Consider the following 20,928-nt stretch of genomic DNA (forward strand, 5'->3'; position numbering starts at 1 on the left):
GTGGTGCCCAGGGACTCTTGCTAGCCACCCACTCAAAGACCCAACTCATGCACTAGTTAGATAATGTCAAAGTCCCAGCCTTCTGCTGATGTACTGGCCTGGGCTCCTTGCTGAGGCCCACTTAATTAATTGGCAGTGAGAAATATGCTAGATTTGGTGAAATTCATCTTTGTCATGCGGCTCCCCACTTCCCTCCAACCCTGGAGATGTCCATTAAATCATGCACAGATCCCATTGTCAGAGGCATGGGTCTAGCCAGGGCACCAGACACCCTGCCGCGTGATGCCTGGTGACGCCCGAGCTCTAGCGGGCTTGGGGCATTCATGTGGTCCTAGATTCAGCCATGGATTCATTCATTCACTCCATGAGGTCACTTAGGCACCCGAGTCCTCATTCCTTCTGTCATCCGGTCATCCACTCGCTTGTTCATTCATTTTCTCAGTCCATCACCCACCAATCATGCCACTCATCTCTTCCCTCCTAGCACATCCGCTGAGAAGCCACCCAGCACAGTGGGGGAAGCCATGGCCTCTGATGGTCAGGCTCTCCTGGTTTGGAGCCCAGGCTTCTCCACGATGAGCTTGGGCACATTTCCCTGAGGACTTTGCTTGCCTTCCCAGAGGTTCAGTGTCCTCGGTTAAAGGGGCATGATGAAATCCACCTCCTAGGACTGTCAGAGGAGAATAGATGTGCAGTACCATGGTGCTGTACACATGACACAGGGAGGCTATTGTGATTGGGCTGGTACCAAGCGAATTGCCCAGGTTTTGAAAATCAGTGGCCTGGGGAAGACTACCATCTGGTAGACGGGGGAGCGCTGGCCTGGCGAGAGGTGGGGCTAGCATGGTGGGGAATGCTGCTCGGTGCATAGTATGGAGAAGCTGGGTGGGGCTGGAGCACGAGTCCTTATATCCTTTTTGTTTTACAGATGAGGAAACTGCTCAGAACTGTAGCTGGCTGGTTCTGAGGTGGGGACTGCAGAGGAATGGCTTCCTGGGAGCTAGCTGGGGGGGGGGGGGTTGGCTTGGGCCAGGGGCAGACGTGGACACTCCCTCTAGAGAGCTGGAGGGGTAAGATGTCAGAACACAGCAAAGGCCTCTCCAGAGGTGTCTGAAGGGTCTTTCAAGAATCTATCCTTTCTTTTCAGAGGCCTGGTTCAGCCTGGCCACAGCCTCCCCCGCATCGTGTTTCCTCCAAACCAGTGAGTTTCAGGAAATCCATCCTATTTCCCTTGTGTCATTGGCAGACAATCGCCCCTCATTCCGCATAGCCTGTGCTGGGCTCTGGAGAGGAGAGACAAGCAGCTATGCTCCCTGCCTCCCCGTGGGGGTGGCTGGAGAGAAGCCCAGGGGTTCAGACAGTGGAAAGGGCTGTCCCATGGCCATCAGAGGCCACAGGACTGGTGGCACCACCTCTGCCTGGGGTCCTGGTGGGGCCAGCAATAAGGAGGCAGTGGAGCTGGGCTCACAGGGCCAAGGAGGGCCAGGCAGACCAAGGGCAAGTGGCCTCAGCAAAGGCAGGGGGACACCACAGCTGACCGGTTGGTGATGGAGCTGGAGGTCTTCTGGGAGCTCTGTGTTCAATGAACTGGGGGAGCCTGGAAGAAGAGACAGTGTTCTCTGGACCCCACCTTGGAGAAGACCGGAGGAAGAAAAGAAGGGTCCAGGAGGGAGTGAGGGCCCCAGAGACACACAGCCCCAATGAGAGCAGATGGCCCCCACTCGGTCTGGGTGGCCAGACAACCCAGCCTGCCTGGACTGGTCATGGCCGCCTTTCTGGAGGACCGGCCAGGGAAGGTGGATGGACTGGCATCACTAAGGGGGCGGGGACTAGAGGGATTAGAGAGGCTGGCAGGGGGCTAGGGAGCAAGTCATCCCTCTCTGAACCTTGGTTTCTTCATAACAAGGAGATGACTCCTCCTTGGTGGAGCTGCCAGGATGAAGATGATGCAGTGCAGCTGCGGGAGGGAGCACTCGGCCTGTGTCTGCTTCCCGTCCCTCCTCCTGGCCCATTCGTCTCCATCCCATCAGGTTGACCTGGACCAACTCTGCCTACCCCCAGAGAGGCAGAGTCCTGGGGATTTTACAACAGTGCTAGCAGAGTTCCAGACGTTCCGCGTGGTTACAGGGATGGTCGGGACACCGTTGGCTCAGGGGCTGGACAGGCCCAGGGTGCAGCTTGGGGCTGCAGGGGGCTGGGGGCTAGAGCGAGACTGGGGCTGTGGTCTGGGAGTGGGGGGAATCTGAGGATCTGAGGGGCAGGGACCTATGGGTCTGGGGCCATAAGGGGGGGATGTGGGGCACTCAAAGCCCGATGCTGAGACAGCCTCAGACACAGTCCTAGTCCGTGCCTCTTCCAGCCTTGAGACCAGAGACAATCTTGCTTTCAGAAGAGCTTCCTTTTATTCCCCCCACCCCACCCCACCCCCGTTTCATTTTTTTTTTCAAATAAGGAGTTCACCCTGTGCTGGAGCCAAAGGGAGAGTTTAATGAAAATCGATGGAGAAATTAAAGATGGAGAGAAATTAAAGCTGAGCAGGAGGGAGGGAACGAGGGCTCAAGCTCAATTTCAAGTCCAAGAAGAAAACCATCAGTGGCGACGGATGGGAAAATTGCTGCCTCTCCACGCAGCTCCGCCACCGCTCCCCTGTCTCCTGGGCCAGCTTCTTGGGCTTGAGATGCCCTGACATTTGAAGGGCTAGGCTGGCGGCAGGGGGGCCTGGATCCAGCTATTTAAATCCCAGAGACCCTCGGCAGGAGGGAGCAGGGTGCAAGGGGGCCGGTGGGGGAGAGTCAGCTGTTCCCGCTGGCATTTCAGTGAGGACGTTCCCTCCACCGCTTGTTCCCTGCAGGGTTACAGATGGTCATAAATAGATCATATTCTTCACCCCGCCCCTCCCCGCAAAAGCCAGTTTTTCTTTTCTCCTGCTCATTTGATTCTCGCAATCACATTGTAAGGAAGGCCGAGAGGGATGGTCGTGCCCATTTGACAGAGGGGAGAGGTGATGCTGGACGGTGCTGAGACAGTGGGGGAGGCCGAGCCTGCATGAGAACCCTGATCTTTTGCTCTCAGCTGTAGGTTCTGTTTGCAACAACCTCCCCCATCTCTCATTAGCTGGAAAGGCTGTGGGGTGCAGACCCCAGGCCTCCAGGCGGCTCTGCCCCCGGGGGAGTTAGCTCTGGTATGTCAGTAAGGGCGGGTGGGGAGAGTGGGGCAAGAAATCTTTGCTGAATTTAACTCGCAGCCCCTTCTTTACCCAGGGAGAGAACACCTGTGAGTGGAGATCCCCGACCCCACCGCCCCCCTCCACCCCTGCCGCCCCAGGCTCAGCCCGCAGGGCTTAGCAGCTTTGCCCACCCCTTCAGCTGCCCTGGGGATGGGCTGGAACAGCACAAGGAGCCCCAGGGTGCCAGGTCAGCTGTCCCCCCTGTGACCGCAGGCAGACAGGGGTGGGGACCCCCACGGGCGCTTTCCCGTCTCCGCTAGGGGGCTGTCTGGAGGGAGCGGGGTTCATTTGCTGCCCTGAGCTCCGAGGCTCCCAACCTTGTCCGTCTGCCTGGGGAGCCGGGTCCGGGGACTGGACGGCGGCCAGGATGCGAGGGGGCCCACCTCCCTGCACCCCGCCCCAGCCTCCTGCAAGAGCTCACGCTGACATCACAGGCCAGTATTGTTCACACTGAAGGACGGCCCTGGCTGGCTTGGGGGGCTGCAGCCTGAGGTGGCAGGCACGAGCCCCCCGACAGCCTGAACCGTGCAGCTGCCAACTGGGCTGGCGCTCTCTTGGTCGGGCGCAGTCGGTCCCCGAGGGCTGTGTGACAGCGGCCCCTGGTGGATGAGAGCGGCGGCGGGAGGCTCTCCTGGAGCTGGCGAGGCTGGTGGGCTGGGGTCCCAACCTACTGATCCCGCACAGTGTGTCCCGTATGTCGTGTGTGTGTGTGTGTGTGGGGGGGGGGGGTTTGGGGGGGAGAGATCTGCAAATTCCAGGCAACGGGAGCATCTTCGTGCCAACCCAGCCTCCTCCAGGAGGACCATGTGGAGGCATCTTGTCATCTAACATGGGGCTGACCCCCAGAGCCCTCCCTAAGCACCCCCAGCCCCCAGGTCTCGCTAGGCCCCAAACCCCTCATCCTGGCACAGAGGTGCCTGTGAGCAGCCTGCCTCCAGCCCTTCGTCCCTTTGGTGAGCGGGCCTGGGCTCCACGTCCGGTTTGAGCACTTAGGGGATACTGACTGTGCGGCCCGCTAGGCCCTGGTCTTGTCATATGTAAAGTGGAAGGACAGTCCCTGCCTTGCAGGCCGTGAGGAGGAAATGAGTCCACGTGCCATGAATGTGAGTTTCTCTTCCCTTTCCCACCAGAGTCGTCCACTGCATGTCTTCCTGGCTTCCTTGCCGGGGAGGACCTGCCTAGGTGGGGCTGGCCCGGGCGCTCTGCTCGGATGCCCTTCCCTGGTCAGCCTTCCCGACCACTGTCCTCACTCCTGGTGCTCACACTGTACTGGGTGCTGCCCCTGGAGCGTGCCCCACGTTGCCCAGCCTCGGAGCCCTGCCTAAGCTGTATCGCCTACCCCTTAGCCCATCGGGGAAACAGATTTCACATCCAGGGCAACAGTGCTTGCTGGCTGCATGTGGGGATAACTACTGTTGCAAGAGTTCTGGTGCGTTCTTGCCCGTGGCAGATAAGAGGGCAGAGGCCCAGAGAAGGGAGGTGATGTGCAACCCACATTCCCACTGTGAGCAGCGCATCTGAGGTCAGAGCGCAGGTCATGTGACTTTACTCAGCCACAGCCAGGCCAGGCCTCTGTGAGCTGTTTCAGCCCCGGGTATGGGGTGGGAGTGGGGAATGAAAACACTGATGCGTCCCTTCAGTAAGGACATAATGCCCCAAAATCTGTATGTGGGATTTTCCCTGAGCCCCCTTTTGTACCATCTATCCCTGATCATTTGTTTCAGCTTTCCTTCCTCTCCCTCTCACCCCTCTGGCCCTGAGCTCATGTTCCTGAGTCCCCAACAGACCCATCCCCAGGTAGGGGGTTAGTGCACTGAACCCAGGCCAGCCCTTCCTTTTACCACTGGTTTGCTGAGAACTCACAAGCAAGCTCTCTAGCCCTTACGAACCTCAATTTTTCTCATTTGGTGGAGGGACATGTGTGTTCTGCTGGGACTGTGTGGCATATGAAGTCATTCAGGAAGACAAATGTGATGAACACAAGTCAGAATCGGTGAGCTGGCTGGGCTGGGAATTCTGGTGCCTCTTCTCCAGGACTGGGTATGTGTTGAGGGGGCGATGTTCCTCTAGGAGTTGCCAGGGCACCTCTCTCCCCTGTGAATTTACAGATGGAGGCCTGCGGGTTCCGTGCATGTGTGGGGTGGGCTGAGGTGCATTTCCCGCCTGTACCCCAAGCAATCTGGTGAGAGCAGAAAATAAATAAGAAGTCAGATGTAAACATGATGCTAGTGCTGGGGAGAAGGGAAGCTGTGCCATGGGGAAGCGAGGGTTCCTTGGGGTACTGGACGGGGTGTAGGGCTGGAGCCTCTACCACTAGCACTGCCTTCTCCTTTGGCTTCTGAAGAGGGACAGGTGCTAGTCTGGAGGTGAGCCTGGGAAAGGAAGTTGCTGGGGCCAGAAGGGGAGATAGTGAGGAGGCTGAGGGGACTGCAGAAGGTGTAGGTTTGGGGCAGACTTGACTAGGGAAGACCCACTTCCTGGGAACAGTCAGGCACGGGAAGGGGGGGGGGGGGTCAGGCCTGCTCTCAAAGCTCAGAGCCAGAACCAGTGTCCTCCACCCCTGCCAGCAAGCAATGGTGTCTCTCAGGTTCCAGGAAGACGTAAAAAGAGACCAGGAGAGGGAAGGGTGGTGAGAAAGAGGAAGAGACAAGCATGAGGGAGGGAGGGAGGGGAGACGGGAAGACAGAGGAACGCACAAAGTTTCCAAAAGGAGTGTTTCATTCTCCTTTGGGCTGCTTCAGAGGTCTGGGGCAGTTTGCAGCTTTGCAATAGCTGGGCCTGCAGTGAGTGCCCCGATTATGAGCTGCTCAGGTATAGAGGGACCTCGCATGATGGTTTTCACTGTCATTCTCCTGATGAGCAATGATTTGGAACATTTTTCCACATCCTTATCAACCCTTTGGCTATCAGCTGTGAAATGTCTGTCCAAGACTTTTACACATTAAAAAAAAAAAAAGAAAGAAAGAAAGAAAAAGAAAAGTGACCTTGTTGTGTTTTTGTACTTGAATTATAAACTTGGAAAAAAATATTCGACATATGAATCCTTTGTCAGGTTATATGTATTGAGAATATACATTCTCAGCCCGTGGGCTGCTTTTTCATTCTCTTAGTGGTGTCTTCTGATGAATAGAAATGCTTAACAGAGATAAAGTCCAGTTTGTTGATCTAGTCTTTTGTAGCTGGTGCTTCTCTTGTCCATTTAAGAAATGTTTGTTTACCCCCAAAACATGAAGATCGTCTATATTTTCTTCTAGGAGCTTTATTGTTTTACACTCCACATTTAGGTCTATGATACATTTTAAATTAATTTTTTAATGGTATTTGAGGTTCAGTGTTTTCCATATGATATCCAACTGAGCCAGTGCTGTTTGCCAAAAAGACTACCTTTCATCATTTTGTGATGAAAGTGGTGCCTTTGTTATTGGTAAAGTGATGATATATGCATGAGTCTGTTTCTGGAGGGTTTTTTTTCCTTTTGTATTCCATAAGTCCTTTTGTCAATCCTTGTGCCAATATGACACTGAGTCTCTGTAGTCTATAAGAAACTTTGACATTTGGTAGTATAAATCCTCCAACTTTGTTCTTCCTTAATATTATCTTTGTAATTCTAAGTTCTTTGCCTTTCTATGTACATTTTAAAATCCACTTGTTAATTTCCACAGAAACTCCTGCTAAGATTTTGATGGGATTTCTTTGAATTTATAAATAAATTTTAGGATAATTGACATCTTAAACAGTATAGGGTGTTCCAATCAATAAATGTACCGCACCTCTATTTATGCAGACTGCTTTTAATTTCTCTCAGCTATATCTTGAGTTTTCAGTGTCAACATCTTGCACATCTTTTTTAGACTTAATTCTGGATATGTTTTTATGGTAATTAAGTGCTATTTTAGAATTCCTTTTTTTCCCTAAGTTGCCGATACATAGAAAATACAATTTTGGTTTTTTTTTTTTTTTTTTAAGATTTTATTTATTTATTTGAGAGTGAGAACAAGTGTGAGAGATCATGAGCAGGGGGAGTGAGAGAGTGAAACAGATTCCCCCGCTGAGCAGGGAGCCCAATGTGGGGTCTGATCCCAGGACCCTGGGATCACAACCCGAGCCAAAGGCAGGCGCTCAACTGACTGAGCCACCCAGGCACCCCGAAAATACAAGTTTGAATATAATGGTATACTGAGTCTTTTGGATTTTAAATAGACTTGGATTGTGTGCAGATGTACACAGTCATGGGATCTGTAAATTATTACAGCTCTGCTTCCTCTTTTCTGATGATTTTATCTTTTTATTTCTTTTTCTTGTCTTATTTCGTTGGCTAGGGCCACTGTAAAATGCGAAATAGGAGTGGTGATAATAGATATCTGTCTTGTTTCTGATTTGGGAGGAATCCTTTCAATATTTCATTAACGATTTCATTATTAACCATGATATCAGTATCATTTCAAGGATTAGATAACAAGCTCAGAGAAGATGAGTAACTAGTTCATTTCACCAAGTCAGCAAGTAGCAGAGCTGAATTGTGAAGCCAGACTTTTCTCTCTCCTAAAATTATGCAGCTTCTACAAAACCACAGGTGCCTCTGGAACAGTGGTGCTCCACCTAGGATCCCCATTGGAATTATTTGAGGAGCCTTTAAAAATATTGATACCAAGACATCACCTTGAATCAATGAAATCAGATTCTCTGGTGGTAAAACCTAGGCATTGGTAGCTTAAAAATTTCCCAGATGATTCTAATCATCTGAGAACCAGGCTAAGATCTAGAAGTACTTTTAGTACAATTCCCGCCTGAGCTGTGCCCCGCAGTGCTTTGCTTGAAAACTTAATGTTTTTACATCAGCTCAGGCATGCTAACCCTAACCCAAAGGGAAGTGAACTTGTTTTTACTGGCCTTTTGATACCTTCTCACAAACTCCACTCCTTCTACCCTCAAATGCCTTCATTTTGCATCCGTTTGACAGTCCACCTTAAGGAAAATCGTCTGAAATGATTTTTTGTCAGTAAAGTAAAGGAATGCAATCCCTGATTTCCCTCCACTGCAATATTTCACCTCTCTCTACCTCACTGACTTGCTTTCCAAACTGGTTATATAATCCCTTTCATCCACTGTCCCATTCCCTATTACATATTAATAATTGTTTTATCCATTTTGACACTTAGCTTTTAATCAGAGATTCTTGTTTGAAATAGTAAAGGAGGTTGAGCGCTGTCTGGGATATGTTCCTTTGGGAGGAGGATCATATTATCCTCCTGGAGGCCTGTTTTACCTTCTGTTGCTTTCTACTAAATTGTCAGCTCTACCAACACTCCTTAAAACAAATACCTCATTTTGTAAAGTGAGCCTTTAACTGTTTACATTGTTCACAGATTCTGTGCTGTGATCTGGCTTATATTCCACATTCAGATCTTGCTTCTGAGGGATGGATTCATTTATCACACCTAATGCTGTGCCCTGACCCTTGCTCTATACTTGTCTTTGCTTTCTTGGACATGACCTTTGTTTCCCTCTCTATGATTGAATTTTCTCTGGGCAAAATATACCCTGGGCAAACAGATTTGCCCTGTCTGGTCACATGAGCAGAATCCCACCTGCTTTGTAGTCCCAACTTGTCTTTTTTTCCCCCCTACAGACTTTAGGTGTCTGAGTGGACAGAAAGGTGAAGGAGGAAATTTGGAGATCTTTAGATCACACTCCCTCTCCTGTGGCTAGTTACCACCATATTTGGGTGATTCTGTTTAACTGTTACAACCCAGCAACCAACAACCCTTCTGCCTTTCCCTAAAAACTAAACATGCAGAACAGAACTGGAGAATAGTAGCCCAGCACCGGTATATCTGATGGGTCTTTATGGACTAGCCCCGTTTCTTGAGATATTTGCATAAAAGGTACCAGTGATGCTTCTCTAATAACTAGTAAGAGAATGTTGCTTCTAAATATGATGTGATATTTACTGTATATTTTGGGTTCCTCAACTGCATGGGTTTTATCCTCCTTCAACCACCCCTCAGGGAGAATCCCAGCATTCTCCAGCTCCCTCTATGTCCAGACTCCAGGTGCAGCAGCCCTGCTTCCCAGGGGATGACCAGGCTAGACCATCCTCATCACCACTTGCATGCTCTCCCATGAGGAAAGCTTGGCCTTGGGCCCAGGCCCATCCTTTTCCATGTAAAAGCTAATTACATATAAGTGCTTCCAACAGCAATTTCTTTAGGGATGTGAAAGTGCTTTGATTAGATTGTTCTCCTGGCATCATTAAGTTTATGTCCAGGGATAGGAAGGGGGTGGTTTGAGGATGGAGACTTTCCAGAAATGAGACTAGTGTTTGAAGAAGCTGGCCTCAGGCTGGGTCACTCCTGGGCCCATCATACGAGCTAAGTTAAGCAACTCTCTTTGACCTGACCCTTTCACTAACTTCTCCCTTTACTGCCCTTCCCAGAGGCTGTCCAGAGGAGCACAGGGCAAAGAATGAGGAGACCAGGGTGGGAGTCCTGGCCCTGGCACTAATGTGCTTCATGGCCTTGGTGATCTCTTTCCTTCCCCAGGCCTCTGTCTCTTTGTCATTCAGCCTGCTGTGTTAACTGCCATGTGTCAGGCTTCAGTTGGGTGCTGGAGACTAGAGATGATTCAGTACAGGAGCTGTCCAGAGCAGCTCACATCTAGTGCAGGGTAGACATACAAACCTATGAGAGCAACCTGACACCATAAGTGCTCTAGTTGTGATCAGATCGGAGTGGTATGGCAGCTGGGAGGACAGAGACATTCTGTCTGAGGGAGGCAGGCATGTGTTCACAGAAGACCATCCAAGCTTTAGGTGAACTGGGTTTGAGGTCCCTGTGGAATATCTAGGCAAATTAATTTTGGAGTTAAACATAAAAAGATTCAGTGGCAGGTTGGAAATGTATATGTGGATATCAGGAAAGAAGGTCAGAGCTGGAGAGCTAGGTTTGGGGTCATCCTAGTGAGTCACTGAGGCCACTTGACTTAGGTGCTATTGACTGAGATGGTACAAAGTGGGCTGTTGGGGGAGCCTGGTGTAAGCTACTTTAGGTGGATGCAAAAGACAGACTAAAGGAGCAAATGATAAGTGGTAGTTAGGGCGGAGATGAGCCCCTACAATGTCATAGAGTCCCAGGCAGGAGAGAGCACCAAGTTGGAGAGGGTTCCCAGCAGGGAGAGGTGTTATAGAGGCCAAGTCAGAGAGGGACAGGGAGGCTGGGATCTGCACCAGACAAGTCCCCAAATCCTTCTTAAATATATGATCTCTCTCTCTTTCATTCTCCCTCCTTCATCTTTTATTTCTCTATGTGCCTGTCTTTGCTTCTCCATTTCTTATTTATTCCTGATTCATCTTTGTACCAGTGCCTAGTTCAGTGCCCATCACAAGGTAGGTGCACAATTAATGTTTGATGAGCTATAAAGAGATGCAGGGATTGTGCTACTTTTCTCTTTGTTCTCTTCCGAGCTATTGTAGTTATTCATCTTATTGGTGCTGGTCAGGAATTGAAATAGGAGTCACTCTCCTTTTAAAAGTTCTAGTTCTGGGCTGCATGAGTTGAGATGTCCAAACAAGTAGGAAAGCCTGTGGGCCCTAACACGAAGGGCTGAGGTTCCCAGCGGAGTGTCAGTCCCAGAGGAGCCTATAGAAAAGTGAGTAGGACTCTGGGCCCCAGATCTAGATAGCTGCAAGCATCAGATGCAGAAGAGGTGGGATGATGGCACCACCATGTGGCAGGTATTATACATGCATTATCTTTGTTAAATTCCAACATCCTCGGAGGTGGGTATTTTTACCCCCACTTATACATAAAGACTCAAAATAAGTACAAAAATTGTGCAGCTAGTAAGATGCAGAAGCTGGATTCAGATCCAGGTAGGTGTGACTTTAGAGCCTGTGCATGTTCTGATGCTACAGGAACTAGTTCATGCACTGGGAAGCTTGGAGTCCAGTGGTGTGGTCCCCTTCAGGGCCTCCCACTGCAGTGAGCTGGCTGGGTTGGAGCTGCTGAGATGGTGATGCATAGGGAAATCAACTTGGGCTAGTGGCATCTTGCTGACAGCAGGCTAAGTGGCAGATCAGAAGCATCAGACACAAAGGCCCAAGAAATTGACCCACTGTGACAATCTACCAAATAGAAAAATGAGCAAAACACATGAACAGGCCATTCGGAGAAAAAGTCCAAATGGCAAAACCCAAAATCAGAACCAGACCTAATCATACTAAAATGAAAACATGAAAGGACTCTGAGCTTCATGGTAGAAAGTCGAGACATACATATTAAAATAAAAATTTTACACCTCCACCAAAGTGCCAAAACTTTAGAATCTGACAGTACCAAATGTTGGCAAGAGTATGGAGTTGAGTTTATACACTGCTGATAGGGATATAAACTGCTACAGCTGTTCTGCAAAACAACGTGGCAACACTAGTAGAATTAAAGATGTGCAGGCTCTATGAGTTAGTAATTCCACTCCTTGATTGAGACCCCTAGAGAATCTGACATGTATGCACCAGAAGACGCTTGGAAGAACATTTATAGAAGTACTGCATATTATAGCAAAAACCGAGGAATGACTCAAATGACCATCGACAGGAGAATATATAAATGAATAACAGTTGGTTTATACAGTGAGATACCACACAGCAGTGAAAATAGACCTTAGGAGTTTCCCAAACTGACTGGGGGGAAAGAGCAAAGTGCTGTACACACCATGATACCATTTATGTCAAGTTCAAAACCTTGAAAAGCTATACACATGCAATAAATCTCTAAAGAAACAGGGAATAATAGCACAAAATTCAGGGTAGTGGCCCATCCAACAGGGAAAGGCAGAGCTTTGAGATCAAAAACTGCATACAGGGAGCTTTATGATATTATCTTCTTCCTCTCTTCTCTCAAACCGGGTTTGAGAATACAATTCCATTTGCATCCAAGGTCAGATTGAGGAGACCAGATACTTGTGACCCTTAGCTATAGCCTTGGATAATGCTGGAAGGGGGAAAGGGATAAAAATCCGACAGGTCTAAGAGGTTTCTTATGTTGGCAGGCTGGCAATAGGGCTGCTTCCTGTTTCCAGGCCCAGAGCAGCCCCCTTTCCTTACCTGGGCCCAAGCGAGGCTCTTCTCTGAAGGCCTGTTAGTCAGACATCTGGCATGAATCCAGTCCTGCCCGCAGCTGCCTGGCTGCTGTTTGCTCTTTTTTAATTAGGCACATCCAGGTGAGTTTTATTGCGGACAGCTCCTCCAGCTCCTGTTCCCATATTCGTCTCCTTTTGAGTCTGAGATTGCCAAAGGCTTTTACAGCTAATGGACCTTACAGCTCCCAAGAGCCATTTAAGGGAGGCCCAGAAGTCAGTGGTGGTGATTAGTCAAGAGAAACACTGACCTCTGGAGAGCTGCTTGAGCTGAGTGGCAGGAAGTAAGGGTGTAGGGACAGGAGCCGGTGTGGGCAGGTGTGGGGAGCAGAGGCACAGGTGTCTCCTCACTTCACCTCTCCCTGGTTCTTCCCTGGTCTCGTCCCTGCCCCCCACCCCAACAGGGGAAGGACTTCTTGGTGCTTGGTGACAGGGTCCTCAGGCAGGCTGGTGGCCTGGGGCATCTAAGGAGCCGCAGGGACCCAGCTGAGCTAACTGATAAGTTACTACCCACCATCCCTCCCCTGCCATTCTCCAGAAAGCCTCATCTAGTGACCCCTGATGGAGGTGGAGGTTGAGGTTCAGGTGTCACTTCTCAGGAGGCAGTATAATGTCCTGATAGAAACCATGGGCTTTGAAGCTACACAATTTGGGTTCAAATTCCAAACCAACTACTTTTTTAAATTTGTGATTTGTGGCAAGTCAATGAATCCTTCTGTGTCTCAGTTTCTTCATCTGTAAAATGGGGATACCGATAATACTGGCCTCAGAGGATCATTACAAGGAGTTAATGGTATATGTACGGCATTTGAAAGTTTGGCTGGCACATAGTGAGCACTTGATAAGTAGAAGCTATTATTGTGCCATGAGTAAGTCTGATTGGGGCAGAACTGGGAAACTGAAGTCTTTTTCTGGCATTCCCATCCCACCACGCCCAGGTTCATTCCTCTCTGGTTAGGCAGAGAGAGCAAGCTTTTAGGGAAGCAGCCCTCTTTCTAGTGGGGAGGGTGGTGGAAGACGGGATGGGGAGGGAAGGATGTTGAGCTCAGCCTAGCGCTAACCTGAGGAAGGGAGGAGGGAGCCAACATTTGTCTTCCTGGATCCGCATCACCTGCTTCATCACCTTAACCCCCAACACCCTGTTGGTGGATGAGGATACAGTCTTGGACAGGCTAAGTGATGGAGGCCAAGTCATACGGTTCAAGTAAGAGGGGGCCAGGGTTGGAGCTCGGGGATGTGGGGATTCTAAGTGACTGTTCTTTACACTGTGTTTTGCTGTAGTGGATGGTCAGGGGCTAGCCCTGGGCACTTGGCTTGATGCTTGCACTCTAAGAAGCCCAGGAAAGGTCCCTGGTCTCTGCTGGAGCCAAAGGACACGTCTTCTGATGCCAGGTTTGGGGTCATTTTTGGGGTCTTGCCACCAGGGTTGTCCCTGGCTCCACACAGTGTCCTGGGCTGTTTTGGGAATCTAGGCTGGACCCTATAGGGGGCTTGTGTCTGTCTCCTTACTGTCATGAGCAGTGGTGCTCTCCCAGGACATACAGGGCCATGCCCTCTCTCCCCTGCAGGTGGACGGTGTTCTATGCTTGGCCGACATCCTGACCGATGACAGCCACCCAGAGGCCACACGGGCTGAAGCTGCGGCTGTGGTTGCCCAGGTCACCTCCCCACACCTGCCCTTTACTCAGCACCTCGGCAGCTTTCTGGAAAGCATGGAAGAAATCGTGACAGCTCTCATCAGTGAGTCACCCTGGGCGGGAGGGGACTGCTGCGTGAGTGGGACTTGTCACAGTTGTCTTCAAGAAGGGCCAAGGAGGCCTTCCTCCCCCCTCCACACACCCACACACACTGCACCCCATGTAGCTCCCACACTGATGTCACGCTAGCTGAAATCCCACAGTTAAAGTATTAGAGTCAGGCTTTAAAGAACTTTGTTGCCAAGTCTCTGATTGAAATGCATGCAGCTGAGTTCTTTGAGTTGAGGATCACATTGGGACTAACTGGCCTTTCTGAATAGAGACCGGGACAAGCCCATGGGGAAGTAGAGGACCTTGAATTTTGAGGTTTAGATCCTTGGCCAGAGAGACTCTGGTAGGCTCTGTCTCTGAAGTCTCAGACTATTGCAGCCAATGAATGCACAGAATGATGGGGCAAACAGCTTCTCAGCAAGCACTGGTCCACACCAGCCTGCCACCTGCAAGCCCCCACTGCACCTACATCGTGGGGCCTTGAAAGCTGTGACTCTTCTAGGTTCTCCTTTTTTTTTTTTTTTTAAGATTTTGTTTATTTATTCATGAGAGACAGAGAGAGAGAGAGAGAGGCAGAGGCACAGACAGGGAGAAGCAGGCTCCATGCAGGGAGCCTGACATGGGACTCAATCCTGGGTCTCCAGGATCACGCCCTGGGCTGAAGGCGGCGCTAAACCACTCATCCGGGCTGCCCTCTTCTAAGTTTTCCTATTCAGACTTATGTACTCCCGACTGGAGAATCATAGTCTGCAATCTAGAATATTCTCTCCCTCCAGCTTTCTTTTGCAACTGCCAAAGCTGGTACTTGTCTGGATAAAACCCTCAGGAGACTTGTTTTGCCAACCACATCCTTTCTTCTATAAGTCCTGGCAAGGATATGTGTTTCTACTTCTATCCTTACCTCTGCCACAGTCTCCATATCCATGTCTGATTGAAACGGAATGAAAGTTGTTCTCATCAGAAAATTTAGCATTCACTCTTGGAATTCTCAAACCAAGGCTGGGAAGATTTGGCATAGCACAAATGTAGGGGCAGCACAGAAACTAGACTAGGAGTCAGAACATTCGAGTGTGAGCTTTTGTCTTTTCATTCATCCATTTAACAAAGAGCTGTTGACCAGCAATCCTGTGTGGGGCTACTTCACAGTTTTCCTAATACAGAAAACATGAGGTTGGAGCCATTTCTTTTGAGTCCTTCTAGCTCTAGAATTGTATGCTCTGCAAGGACCTTGAACATAGGAGTCATCAGTTAAATTGGTTTTATGGCTGATTCTGGTCATTGGGGCAGTGGCACCCACAAGCCAGGCTGAGATACATCAATTCGCCAACATCCACGTTTCTTCAAAGTTGACAAAACACAGAAGCCAACTGTTGAAGATCTTGGCTGGAGGGAACTCAAAAGACCAGAAAGTTCAGTGCTTACTCAATAGGAAAAGAAACGTAGGCCAGGAGAGGTTGAGGAACCTTCTCAAGGCAACATAACCGAGTAAGGATTCACTTATGCCAGGAAGCTCATGGTCAGTCCTCCACTAGTGCCAGGCAGGATACATAAATGATTGAAGAGGGCCAGATGGGAGAAGAAAAGAAGAAAATTTGAACCCTGTAGGAAACTGAAAAGCCCTGACAAAAGGGAGGTTGGTCACTATTAATCTCCCGTTGATCATAGCCGTGTAAGAAAAGCCAATTTTTATTTTTTAAATTTTTTGAAAGGCCAATTTTTATTTTTATTTTTAAAAGATTTTTATTTTTTATTTATTCATGAGAGACAGAGAGAGAGAGAGAGAGAGGCAGAGACACAGGCAGAGGGAGAAGCAGGATCCACACAGGGAGCCTGACGTGGGACTCGATCCCAGGTCTCCAGGATCACACCCTGGGCTGAAGGCAGGTGCTAAACTGCTGAGCCACCTGGGTTGCCCAGAAAGGCCAATTTTTAAAGATAAGACAAAAATCCGAAGTTTTGTAGAAAATCTCCCAATGCATAAGTGATAGCAAAAATTTGAAACAAATCAACATACCGAAATCTATATAATCGAAACACTGTTTTTCCCTATTACCGTATCTCCATCTCTACTTCTTTGCCCGGGGTTGGATTTCTCCCTGAAGAAGAGGAGCCTCTCTATTTATTTTCTCCTTATGAAGATACATTGTAGAGTCTGCTCTGAGAGTCAGCAGATGGGATATATTTTCTGGGCTGGACGCCAGGGCTCTGTTCTTTGGTGGGAAATAGCCCTCCAATTTCTTGCTATTCCCTGGAAACATTTATAAATGAGTCACTGGAATCCTCAATTTAATCTTCCTAACGCATCCCAGGTGACTCAGACTGTAGTTTAAATAAATGTGCACCCAAATTAAAAGGCACTTAGGTGGTTGTGTTAATAATTGCTGCGTTGGCGGCAACCGTGACTGCATGAGAATTAGTGTGGGTGTTTGGATCTAGAAGAAATCTTTACTGGCAAAGTGGGCCAGTGACTCCTGTGGTTTCACTCCAAACTTTGGGTATAGGGAGGTGGCCTGGAAGAGGTTGGCTTGTCCCCAGGGGTTCCCAAAGATTAGAGGAGGGGGCAGCCATTGGAATAGAACCATCAGAGAGAGAATTCTTAGTTCCTGGGGGAATCTGCTGCCCTGCCCTGGCAGCTTAGATCAAGATGCTGAGTTGCTTAGTTGGTCCCACCTGGGCTGAGGGGCACAGTGCTCCCCAGGGACAGCCCCTGCCTCCCTGGTAGGCCTGACACCGAAATCTGTAGGAGTGCCACTGGGAAAAGTCAAAGAGGCTTAGGGACAAGAGGCAGCCAGGGACACAGAAAGAATGGGGACCAGGATTAGGTAGGCCTGGGGTTGAGTCTGCATACTCCTCGATGCCTCAATTTTGGGAAAATTTCTTAATATTTGAATCTTCAGTTCTACAGCTATGAAATTGTGGTAGAAAGTTGGGCTGTAGTAAGGATGGAATAGCTTCAGGGGGTCAAATATGTATAGCAGTGCCTCACGCAGAGTATATGGGAGTGTTTCTGCTACCACTAGCTTCCCTAAGCCTTGGCTTCTACGTCTGCAAATGGAGGCGATCATCTTCTACTTTAAGGGTGCTCAGAATTTAATGACGCAGAGCAAGGCACACAGCAGGTGGCCCAACTAATATTATTTTCCATCCCCGTTTAGGTAGGGCCAGTAACTGCATTCACTCAAAGGCCCAAGACATGCCAGCTTCAATGTTAGAAGCTGGAAGTACAGATTGTTTGTCTGGGAGCCAGGATTAGGGATCAGGATTGCACATGGCCCAACTCTTCCTGCAGGTGTTTTCCTGAAGTGTGGTTTCCTCTCTCTGTGTTTTCATAGAGATGTTGTCACTAGGAGAGGACCTGGACCCAGGAAGCACCTTGAATGATGCTCAAGTTGGTGCTGAGGGTCAGAAGTTCGGCCCACTAGAATGGGTGGCCAGCACACCTCCTGCCGAGGCAGGAGTCCATTCTGGGTCAAGTGGAGCTCATGGGAACATGGGCTAAATGGTGGAGGATTACAGGGTTTGGGGGAAGTTCTCTCCTCTGTAAAGGCCCATCAGATTCATCATTTAGAGATGGTAAGTGGGGGACTCTGGTTAGGTCTGGGTTATGGCCACTAGGATCAGAAAGAAAGAGCCTACCATCCAAGGGCTTGGTGTAGGACTTTTCCGCAGTCATATGACCCTTATCCTGGGACCAGAGGAGGTCCTGAAGCTCTGCTGATGGCTGCTGGAAAGGTAGAGTCATAGGTTTTAACTTCAGCTTCTTTCTTAAGAAAGGCAAATTTCTTAAGGCAAATTCAGGAGCAGTCTAATGTACATTGCTGGAGATACAGACGGACCAGGAGCTCTTCTGTGCTTCAGGGCCTTTGCACATGCTGCTGTTCCTTTGGTCTGGAACATATTGATCCCCAAGTATTCTCATGACTGCCCCATTTTCTCCTTAAAGTTTCAGCTGTCACATTCCTAGGGAGATCTTCCGTATGCACCCCGCCAGGCCTTGAGTTATTCCCTGTCTTAGCACTTGTTTGTTTTCTCCCTCACATTGGAATGTGCAACAATAATCTTATTAATTTTTAAAAAGCTCATTTTCTCTCACCTACTGCTAGGACATAAACTTAACAGGGGCACAGCCCTGATCTGTGTGTTCACCGCGCCATGCCAAGACACCAGCAGTGCCTGACACGTAGTGTTCTCTCGGTAAAGGACTAAACGGATACAGGAGGAAATAGAAATTCTACACCAGGATTCAAATCCCAGCTCTGCTACTTATGTAGACAGATAAATTTCCGTCTCTGGCAACTGCTTTCCTCATCTGTGAAATGGGCATCATAACAGCTGCCCAGACTTTCTCCCAGGGCAATTGCGGGAGTCAAGTGAGATAACTGATAGGAGAGCACTGGCAGGGAGGCTGATTTCCTCCTCTTCACCATCCAGAACTGTGCCAAGAGGCCTCGTCTGGGGAGGTCTTCCTGCTGGCTTCTGCGGCCCTGGCCAACATCACCTTCTTTGACACGATGGCCTGCGAGATGCTTCTACAGCTGAATGCCATCCGGGTCCTCCTGGAAGCTTGCAGTGACAAGCAGAGAGTGGATACGCCTTACACCCGGGATCAGGTGAGCGGCTCAGAGGGGAGCAGACACAGAGCCTGTAGCCATAAAGACAGAGGTCAGGAGGCCAGGGCGAAGGTTCTGGAGGAGAGGGAGACCACATGGAATGCCAGCACGCAGTCCATCCTGTGAGTCACATTCTAGGTAAAGGAAAATGTTCTCAACATACGTCGTTGGCCTTGGAGCATCTTCATGAGCCCACTCTCTGCCCCACTCCTCCATGCCAGGCATTCTAGGGCCTTCCTCAATCTCTGTCCACATCAGTGCAGAAGGTCTGGCCAGAAGGCAGACACCCCAGGTGTCCCTGGTCCGCCTCTGGAATTCTGCATCCCAGTCTCATTGCGGCCTGTCTGGCTTGTTCCCTCCCTGCAGAGAGGTTCTTCCCTTCTCTGCCTCTGCAGAGCAGAGCCTTCATTCAGGACCTCAACCCCTCTATCACTCTCAATGTTTTTGTATATTTGAGCTCCACATACAGCTCCACATATAAAGGGATTTTATTGTTAAACGTGTTCAAAAAACATTGAATGAGGGGCTTTTCAGAGCCTTGAGCTCTGAGGTTACAGAAATCTATCCTGTCCCACTGCTGCTATATACTCAGCCTCCCATTTCCCTACCAAGGGGTGGGGGTGGTCAATCCGGTGGGTTTTAGGCGTCTGTGAATTCCATCGGGTGCCCCAGCTGATGATCCCCCCCATTAGATGATCCCCCAGCTTCCCACCCAAGTCATCCCTGCCTACCTCTTAGCTCCAGTCTCTGTTTCTCCCAGCCTCAACACCTAGTTGAAGCTGCCACAGCTTCCCGTTTGATTCCTACCCCAGAAACTTCTGGAAAGCCTTCCCTGATGGCTCCAGTCACCTGGCATCACCTCCTTTTCCTGGAGGCCACACCTCACAGTGCGGTGTTGACTTTCCTAGTGATATTATTCCTAGTGATATTTATTCGTTTCTAGTTATTTCATGTGGTTGATTCCTCTGGGGTAGGGTGGGGGGAAGAAGCTCCTCTGCTATTCGAATCATGTACCTCGGGGCAATTCACTCTGAGCCTCACTTTTCTCCCCTGCAAATGGGGTTCAATACAACATACTTCACTAAGTTGAAATAACTAACTAACTGAATGAATGCAGACGTGTGGCATTGAATGTGTGGCCCATGGCCCTGGGTGGGGAACCTCCAGGTCGGTGATACGGGCTTGTCTCTTCCAGCCCAGGCATCCTGTAGCTCTGTGTGCAGAGACCCTCCTTTATCATGAGGAGTGACTGGCCCCCTTCTGAAACCTTGTGGATTCCTCAGACGGAGGGGTGGGGGGGTCAGGGCCCAGGGAGAATGGGGTCAAACTCTATGCAGGTGGCTGCTCCTTCTGAATCTGGAGCTCAGAGTTTTCCTGCCCCTCTCCTCACATCCCCCAATCCCGACCCCATCATCCCCCCCCTCCCTCCTTCCCTCTCCGGGCTCCTAGGTCTTCCCTACCCCCCCAAGTCTGGGCCAGGCACGACCAATCCTCCCCCCTCCAGCCCCCCACATCCTCAGGACAGCTTCACCTTCTGCCCACCTACTGCCGTGACTCAGAGCAACCACTTAGCTAGTGAAAGCGCACCCATTAAGGAAACAAATGGCTCTTTCCTGTGGCAGGGGGAGGATTAAAGTGATCACAGAGCTCTCTGTAATGAAGACAACGAAGATGAATTAGGCTCTGAAGTGCTCACCGCCCCCTGAAACACTTAGGGAATTAAATGCCGCGAGGCTTCCGGTAATGCATCTGCCAGTGACGCCAGGGCTGTGCAGAGCCGCTGGGTCTTGGAGCTCTATTTTGTCCACCTCCGCATGGACATCTCGATGAGCACCCCTGTCACCCCAGCAAGCCCAGTTCCCTTACTTTGTCTAACAAAAACCCTCATTGCCTGCGCCTACCTTGTCTGCACAGCACCTCTGGGGTGTGGACAGGGGTGAGGGCCGCCGGGGGTCTGTGCTCCCCCACCTTACAGCCTCCCAGCACCCTCCCAGGGTGACACCCTAGGGTGACCGGGACCCGGGGATCTTGTCCAGGCCACAACAGAAGCTTTCACCGAGCGTGACTTCTTTTCGCCTTCAGAAATAATTGCTTTCTTAGAGGTGAAGGTACTGCTATATGCTTCCCATGGAACAAAACAAAACAAAACAAAACAAAACACATTGCCTGCTTGGTATTTTAGAATGTTCAGGTTTTGTGGCATTTCTGAAAA

The 20,928-nt window shown here is 49.8% G+C and overlaps 1 protein-coding gene and 1 long non-coding RNA gene across 4 annotated transcripts in view; one reads left to right on the forward strand and one right to left on the reverse strand.

The window, feature by feature from the left end:
* The window catches only part of INSC (INSC spindle orientation adaptor protein), an 87,926-nt gene that overhangs the window by 48,105 nt on the left and 18,893 nt on the right, over positions 1-20,928 (forward strand). For all 3 annotated transcript variants that reach the window (XR_007404678.1, XR_007404679.1, XM_035704157.2), the window contains exons 7-8: positions 13,927-14,098; positions 18,538-18,716. Coding sequence is in view for 1 of the 3 variants with exons in the window: in XM_035704157.2 (XP_035560050.1) it covers positions 13,927-14,098; positions 18,538-18,716 (351 nt within the window). In the remaining 2 variants the exon portion in view is untranslated. The remainder of the gene's footprint in view (positions 1-13,926; positions 14,099-18,537; positions 18,717-20,928) is intronic.
* On the reverse strand, positions 2,468-3,634 carry LOC125753273 (uncharacterized). The gene is made up of 2 exons (XR_007404680.1): positions 3,544-3,634; positions 2,468-2,845 (listed from the first exon to the last, which is right to left on the reverse strand). It is a non-coding gene; the product is annotated as an uncharacterized LOC125753273 (long non-coding RNA).

This window comes from Canis lupus, chromosome 21, assembly GCF_003254725.2.
Source record: "Canis lupus dingo isolate Sandy chromosome 21, ASM325472v2, whole genome shotgun sequence".
Taxonomy (NCBI): Eukaryota; Metazoa; Chordata; class Mammalia; order Carnivora; family Canidae; genus Canis; species Canis lupus.